The sequence below is a fragment of the Mycetomoellerius zeteki genome, unplaced genomic scaffold (genome assembly GCF_001594055.1).
Source record: "Mycetomoellerius zeteki isolate Tzet28-1 unplaced genomic scaffold, Tzet1.0 scaffold905, whole genome shotgun sequence".
Taxonomy (NCBI): Eukaryota; Metazoa; Arthropoda; class Insecta; order Hymenoptera; family Formicidae; genus Mycetomoellerius; species Mycetomoellerius zeteki.
Window position 1 is genome coordinate 11,006 of NW_017257942.1, and position 8,904 is coordinate 19,909.

Here is an 8,904-nt window from a genome sequence, read left to right on the forward strand (position 1 = left end):
CGTGCGTGCGTGCGTGCGTGCGTGCGTGCGTGCGTGCGTGCGTGCGTGCGTGCGTGCGTGCGTGGACGGGCATGCGCATGATAGATTGTCGTTACTCCGTGTCTGTCCTCAAAGTAGCGAACTAGAGCGTCGCGTCGGTGTGCGGGTACGCCGTCCGAGAAGAGGGCTTTTACTCTTAGAACTTTCCGCCGAGCTCCGCAACGGAGTCTTCGGCTCAGCGGTGTGCATGAGCGTGCATGATGATTCGCGAGGTCCCGACGCCGAGTCGGCCTGTTGAATTGGCTTGCTAAGTTGGCCGCTTGCTATCTCTCTCTCCGCGGCTATCGGGCCTGCCCGACCGCCTGGACGGTTCAATCGCGCAGCTATCGTTCTGCTGCGTTAGAGTTAACGTTTTCTGTCTAATGATAATCTTTGTTTTTGCTATCTCGATGCTTTCTGTTATTGTGCTGTCCTTCGCTTCTGCCTAGTAAACACGCTTATTAATTACTTAGTGGAGATAATTGTGTTCAAGCCCTGCCCTCGAAGATCCCGTCCATACTCCTGTTAACCGACCCTTCCCATACCCCACCCCTCTGCCGTTAGGTAGAGCTAGCCAGCCCTCACGCGAGCGAGAAACGGCTCTCGGTTGTTGGTGACCCTTGGTGCTACTGGAGTCTCGCGGTTTCCGCGTGGTTTGCGTTCCCGTTCGCGGGATTGACGTTGCTTGGAAGCACGTCTGGCGCCCAACTTTGTCGCGGCTCTCGATTCTCGCTCGACCGCGTGAGGTACCCTCCCGTACGAGGGCCGTCGCCGGCCCTCCGATCCGATTGATCCGCCGTTCCCCGGAGTGCGCCCCCGCGCGCGTTCCGCACCTGATCGACGCCTGGGGAAAGGCGCGACAGTGCATATTTGGTGTTATAGCCATATTTTAAACCTAATGCTTTGTGATGTGCTGAAAGCAAACATCAAGGCTGCTTCACTTTTTTCATTATTAAATTCGATATCCTCCTTTTTTAAAGAACCGTATCAACGCATGAACATTTGAGAGTCCAGTTCTAATGATCTCAAACATAGGAAGATACAGAGTATTGGCGCAACTCGTTGGTGGGCCAAGGAAACAGCGTTAAAAAGAATATTTGGAGAGCTTAATAAACCCGAAAATAGTTTATATGTTGATGTTATTGACTCTTTACAAAGAATTGAAAGTAACACTAAAATTAATCCTGAAGCCAGAACTGTAGCTAAAAATCATAAAGATGATCTACTGAAATACGAGAATATAATAACGGCTCAAATATTTTTAAGAATTTTTAGTATAACTGGTCCTCTATCAAGATATTTGCAGACCAAAGGTTTAGACCTACTTAAATGTAATCATATGATTGAGACTGCTATTAAGCAGCTTAGGTCTATCCAGAGAGACTTTATCGCTATCCAAGAGGCAACAAAAGTATTTATAGAGTGGGCTAAATCAGAATTATATTCAAGAAATATAGATGCAGACATTCAAGAACAATTCTTTGAAATGCGTCGAAGAAGTGTAAAAATATTTTTTGACGAAAAAGCATCTGACGAACAACGACAACTGCAGAAGAAAAATTTTAAATATCTACGTTCAATGTATTAATGGATACTGCCGTTGAAGTTATGAGCAAAAGATTTTTGAAAAATATGGATATATGCAGGGATCTAGCAATTAGACCCTAATTATTTTGAAGAAATACGCAGTAAGAAAAATCTACCAGATAACTGCATGAATTATTTATCTGCAAAAATAATAAAGTACAATTCTTCTGCAACTTCTTCAAAGTTAAAAGAAGAACTTGTAAGTTTTGCAACAAACTGGGAAAAATTAAAATTAACTTTGGAAGATACGTATAAAATAAATTATAACCCAGATTTAGATGATACGTATAATATTGATAATTCAGACTATGTAGAAGTTCATGATGCTGAAATTTGTAGTATGGAAAAAGGAAAAAATACTTGCAAGAGTTGCAAAAATTGTGCAAGATGCTGCTATGTAATAATTTTAAAATACAATATGTTTCAGGGAGCGTATTCTGTACTTGCTACAGCATATCAGTATCTTTTAACACTTCCAATATCACAAGTAGAATGTGAGAGATCATTCTCAATTCTTAAGTACATAAAAAATAGATTAAGAAGTCAATTGACGGATAACCGAATGGAATCTTTTATGATTATGAACATAGAGAAATCAATTTTAAATGAAATTGATAATCACGAAGTTATTAACAGTCTGGCAGTGCAAAGTACGTTACTGAAAAAGTCTACCGATGGAACACGTCTACTTGCAATGTTATAACGGAGCATCGGTTGCAAGAGGGACATGAGTTCGATTGGGACAACGTTGCAATACTGGACGAGGAACCACACTACCGGAAGAGATTGACTTCGGAAATGATATTCATCAGGAAACAGACTCATGGACTTAACATGCAAGCGGATACGGAGGGGCTTCCCAAGGCCTACCTCCCGATTATTGATAGACTATAAAAGGTCGAATTGTTGTCGCGCTTAGTCAGTCAGTGTCGCTCGTACACAGGAAGAAGTCTGTCGGGCGTTGACTTTAGATCATTTTCAAAATTCCTTTTCTTGATTTTGATTAATTTTTTAACGCTAGTTTTCTAATTACTGTCTCAATAAAGACCAATTAAATCAATAAGAGACTAACTGTGTCTGACACTGACTGGCCAACTTATCAGAAACCGGTTTTTGAATTATTAAGAGTAATGTTTGCGATGCGGTATCTTGCGATGCGGTATCTTGTGATCAGGGTGAGCTTCCTAACCATCGGAATAATTAATTATAATTTCAAAATTTTTTGATACATTAGTTTTACATTTTCTTTATTTCGAGAATTTCAAAATTTCTTTTCCTTTTTTTTTCTTTTTTACTGCATTCTTATCTGGATTTAATTCTGGCATTTATACTCTCGAGGTGAGGAAGATCACCATGACTAGTTAATAATTGTTATATTCTATGTATGTGAATTTATTAGTTGTCTCTGAAGAAAGCTCAAAAATGAGCCGAAACATGTAAGCGCTTTAGTAAAATAAAGAAGTTTTACGCTACGATAGTCGTGTTATTTGTGCAACGTCTCCCGCGCTTGACTCCTACTGCCCTTGTTCTTTCATTGTTTTTTGATTTATAAGGAGTCTTAGTCAGGTTGATTTATTATACGTTATTGAAAAAGGTTTTAATTTATTAAGTTGTGGCAATACTAAAGTATTAAGATAACAATTTTCTGTTTTTGTTCCTTATTATTTATATTATGGTTTATTTTAATTTTGTGATATAGTACCAAAGAGAAAAGTTTATTTTGTTAATTTATTAATAGATGTTCCTTTTTAATATATTATGAAATTTTGTTTCTCCTCCCCCCTTCCTTATAGAAGATTTTGATCAGGGCCGGCCGGATTTATTAGTTTCCCGGGCCGGAAATTATACCCCATCCGTCCCTGACAGTATATAATAATATACATCTAACAGTAACTATATTACCTGACATCTCATTATATAGTAGCATCTTTGTGAAAAGTTATCGAGTGTATCCCATTGTACCCCGTGGTTTCATTGTGTCCCAGGTTCCTCTACTAATCTTCGATTGAAATATTTGTTTCTTACTGTTGCACTGGACTACTCTAATCCTCCTTGCTTTTATCAAATGTTAAACATATTTATTCTATTTTAGATATGTATATATGGGCCCTTCAGCTGTAGAAAGAAGACACATGTATAGCTTTCCACTGAAGACTCAATGTGGCTGTTTTAATTAGGTGGAGGTATCATCAATCAGAAATCGCGATGCGATGTCGCTTTTCTGATATATATAGGACTCTACAAGAATGTAATGATGCACTATGTCACACCGTGTCATGTGTGTCTCTTGTTGGAAGGCACCTATATACAGCAGACGACGTGCTAGCGTCGCCATTTTTAATTCGCCGCGTCAATGTTATGTATAGCGTATGACACGTGGCCGACGTTTTCTCGCAGTTTTGATCGCAGAAATTATTTGCAATTGTTAAAAAACTTTTGTTAAAACATCAAAAGGTAAAAATTATTGATGAGGCATTGCCCCCCCTCCCCAATAATTTTATTGAGGGTGCAAAAAGTGATCTGCCCCCTCTCCGTAGTCGGCGTCTATGTAAATAAACTTTATTTAATAATAAAATAGAAATTCGAACAAGGCTAATGAGAGTCAAACGCTGATGTAAGAGCGAAGAGTTAGGAGATGCAGATAATACTCAAATGTTAATGTTATCTTCATTGGTTATCTACAATTTTAAACGACACGTCACAACAAACTGACACGATTCTATAATCTGAGAAATGACACGTATTAAATTATATTTTAATTTTTTAAATTGTGAATTAATATTTCTGAACTTCGTTTTTTGTTTCCCATTGAATGTATTGATTACTGCATTTTTGTCAATCTGCAAGTGACTTGCTTTCAATGGAGGATTTTATATTTCTGATTTTCGCTGAGGCTGACTCCAAAATGAGTCGAAACGTTCGACACAATAAATGAAGATAACCATTAACACCTGAGTATTATCTGCATCTCCTATAACTCTTCGCTCCTACATCAGCATTTGACTCTCATTAGCCTTGTCTGAATTTCTATTTTATTGTTTAAGATTGAGAGTCCTTATTTATATTTATGTAATTGTTTAAACATTATTTGAATATAAATTTATTTGTATATAAAAGGAACCTTGTTATATTACCTTTTATGACCGGGGCAAGATTGGTTCGCAGAGCCAATATCGAATGAGACAACTGAGTATTTGTCGCTAATGCGTTGTCTAATGTATAATTTTCTGGAATTATTACTTTAGGTATGATATTCACTGAATAAGAATGAATTATCTAAAATCATAATACAAATCACATATGTATGTATATATATATATATTTATTATATCGACTTACTTGTAGTTTAAGAAGATCTATAGATTGTATGTTTCAATACCTGTTCGTCTAGAATAGTCACTGTTCGTTGAAGTACACCACTTTCAGCTTTTAGCCCAGCTCTCTCCGCTTTGCAACGCTTATATAATGTACTCTTAGTCTTTAAACGATTGATATATTTTTTCAATTCTTCTGCTCTAGGTATTGACGTCTCCAATAAAGTTTTTGAATAATCTTGTTTCTCTTTTAATCGTGATTGTAATTCCTCTAAGTAACTTTCTATTTTTTCTAAACGTTCAAGAGCATTCCGTTTCATATTTCCGACAGCAGCAGCTTGTTGTCTGAACGGTCCCACTTTATCGATATCATTTTTAGTTATCTAAAAATAACATATTAAATAAAATACCTTTTAAAATCGTAATGTGAATACGCAACAACTAAGAAGTAAAAACTTTAAACGAAAGCTTAAACAAGCTGAATCTTTAGTGCTTGAATAATTTGTAAACTGTATACATAACAAATCCTGTTCGCCGAATTTAATTTTCAATCTTGAATCATTATTTTAAGAGCTAAAATAGTAATATCACAAATTATCGACAAGCAATTAATAATATTGATTTAATAATATTGATTTTAGCAATTAATATTAAATTATAAGAGTAAAAAAAAATGCCTATAAGAGTCGACACAAGTTATTTGTGTGTGAAGAATGTAATGTTTATTAACAGAAATGTAAACGTTTCGACCACATAATTTTGGTCATCTTCAGTAATTTATGACGCAATATAAACTGTACGCTATTAAACTAACAATAAGTTGATTGGTAAATATATAAAATAAAAAATGTGTCCAAATTTAAAATCTCGAAACGTCATAGTTTTATTTGTTTGAATACTGTGTACGTGAGTTAATCGATAAAATGATACCATTGTTATAATAATACAAATTCTAATAAGCAGAAGTCAATCTTGGAATTATAATTAAAAGTGAATTTACATACTGTATATGATTTTAAACTGAAGAAGACTCTGTGAGTCGAAACATTTTTGTAATTAAATTTGATATGTTGTTTAATGTATAAATAATATTTTAATTTTTAACGCCTAAAGTTGCTCATTTATTAGTTATCTCCGAAAGATACTTGTTGTACTATTGCAAATATCGAGCATTATTTACATTATTTGATTGCGCTGAAAGTCCGACAACCATATCAGCACGCAATTATAATTTCTGAAAATTAATTCATTTAAAAATGAATTTAAAATAGTTTAACATCTTAACGTTCAGACCGTTATTGGCGCTTCTTAATGTATTTATTTACATTACTTTGTTATATTGTTATACATACTTTAGTATGAGAATAAAAATTTGAGTGTGTTGACACAAATGTAGTCTACAAAATCAACTGTGCTAATTGCGAGGCGTTTTACGTTGGCCAAATGGGTAGATCACTAAAAACTAGAATCAGTGAACACACCCTAGCCACATTAACAGGAACAGCTCTTAACTTCGATTATAACTGAACACAGAATGAACACAGGACACAGTTTTGATTGGAACGAAATTAAAATTTTGGACGAGGAAAAATCGCTACATAAGAGATTGATCTCTGAAATAAATTTTATCCACAAACAAAAACGGGGTCTAAATTTACATAGAGACATAGAATTATTAGACCCGTTGTATCGTGACCTTTTTTCAAAGTCTTGATTCTCTCACCTCTCTCAGCTTATTTATCATCTTATTATTTTTCTGTCTTTATATCATTTTCTGATTTGTTCTTGTATATTGAATGGTAACGAACCTCGTGTGTATTGTCACGCGCTATTCTCATACTAAAGTATGTATAGTATGTAAGTTCACTTTTAAATATATTTCCAAGATTGACTTTTGCTTATTGGAATTTGTATTATTACAGCAATGGTATCATTTTATCGATTGACTAACGTACATAGTATTCAAACAAATACTATGACATTTCAAGATTTTAAATTTGGATACATCTTTTATTTTGAACATTTACCAATCAACTTAATTTAATAGCGTACAGTTTATATTGCGTCACAAATCACTGAAGATGACCAAAATGCTGTGGTCAAAATGTTTAAATTTTTGTAAATTTTAATAAACATCACATTTTTCACACACGAATAACTTGTGTCGGCTCTTATAGGCATTTCTTTTTACTCTTATGATTGTATATCAGTTGAGCCTTTACACTTTTTGTAATAATATTAATCTTACTTGTTGTGTATTCACATATATGGTCTTAATAAATCATTTATTATTAATAATATTGATGCTTAAGGCATCTGAAAAATAATATATTTATAAGAAATAAATAAGACTTGCCACATACAATATGTTATTATAAATACATAAATCATTTCTCTTATTCAAACATTTTATGATTTCATTTTTGATGCATACTTACTTTAGATTCTATTAAATCTTGTATAGCCTTTGATATAGCATCTAAATTATTTCTCATAGTCATAATTTTATCCGCGCCTAAATAGGAATATTCCTTGAATAATGATAACGCTTGTATCCGATTCTTTTTTGCGTTTAGCTCAGATGGAAGCTTCTCTTTTACAATTGCAGATTGTACTGTTACTTCCTCTGTCAGATGTTGGATTAATATTTGTGATGTGAGTACGATACTGTTGCGTTTTAGAGTATATAATTCACGTTCGACTCGTTGAAGGGAATTCTGGAATTAAAATTAAGAGAATAAAAGCATTTAAAGACGACAAGATGAAGAACGGGGGTAGTTTAAGGCCAAAATTTGCTTGTGATGAAAACGTATGAAATCGGTCAATCTTTATAGATTTGGACGTGCTGAACTCAAATTTTAAGCTGTACTTTGCAGCAAAATATTGTATTTCCCGATGAACAAATAATTGAACAAGAAATCTCTTTTTCCATTATAATTACCTCAAAAACTACAACTTTTTCGCAATATAAAGGTCAATGTTAGGGTGTACAATAACATGAACAAAACAAAAATGAATGTCCGCACCTCCGTGCGTGGGCATGCGTGCGTTTCTGCTTTTTCATCATCAGCGTTAGCTTTATCTAAGATACACCGCGTGGTGGTTACTGGAATTGGATATCTCTTACAAGAAAAGGGACCCTACTGTCTCCCGCCGATCTTAAAGAGCTGTTAGTATGTTATTCTCAAAATAAAAATAAGCGACACGTATTTTTTTATACGTGCCCGCTTTCACTTTTAAGGAGTGAAACACCTCTTCGAAAAAAATCGGTTCTTCTGTTTCGAAACGAATATCATTGAAACTGTAAGCGATAGAAAAAAATATTTAAAATTAAAGTAGCATGGTTCCAAGAGTACCTTATAATAGAAAAAGAAAAATTTTTTAATATTTCTTTCAAAAAAAATTTTTTAAATAAAAAAAATTTTTTTCTTATATTACGACTGCCCTGCGTAGAAATATAATTTTTCTTCTTTTTTTGCCTTTTTGTTTCGCGCTAAATTAATTTTCGTTATTTGGTTCACATCATCTATCTAAAATTTTCCTATTAATTAATTGCGGATATTCCTAGAGAGAAACTTATTCGGCGTAGTATTATTCCGTCATGCCGACATCGCGTGACATATGTGTCGCGTAGCTCGAACCAATCGAAGCAACCGCGAGGCGCGTGCCGCGTGCCGATGTATTGCGACGAAATTCCAAGAAGGATCACTCCGCGCGGAGTTAAAGAATCATTAACATGTGCTGAGACTGTCATGTCATTACCATCCTACATTTCGAAGTCTCGCGTTATGTTTAATACATTTTTGTTTAATTTATTATCTTTTGGCCATCGTGACCGCCTTAATTAGCCTAAAACAGATAAGTAAAAGTAGTATAGTAATAGGGATTCTAACCCAAGGGGCTAGAGGGGGGAGCGGGGCGCGGGGGGGTATTCGTAGGCGCGGGGAGGGAAGGGAGGGGATATCGCGGGGAAGACTGAGCATGG

The 8,904-nt window shown here is 35.0% G+C and overlaps 1 protein-coding gene across 1 annotated transcript in view; it reads right to left on the reverse strand.

The window, feature by feature from the left end:
- Positions 1 to 4,592: 4,592 nt before the first annotated feature.
- The window catches only part of LOC108730380 (uncharacterized), a 25,515-nt gene continuing 21,203 nt past the window's right edge, over positions 4,593 to 8,904 (reverse strand). The window contains exons 4-7 of the mRNA XM_018460038.1: positions 7,358 to 7,636; positions 4,985 to 5,302; positions 4,727 to 4,881; positions 4,593 to 4,632 (exon numbers count right to left, since the gene is read on the reverse strand). Of these exons, the coding sequence (XP_018315540.1) occupies positions 4,593 to 4,632; positions 4,727 to 4,881; positions 4,985 to 5,302; positions 7,358 to 7,636 (792 nt within the window). The remainder of the gene's footprint in view (positions 4,633 to 4,726; positions 4,882 to 4,984; positions 5,303 to 7,357; positions 7,637 to 8,904) is intronic.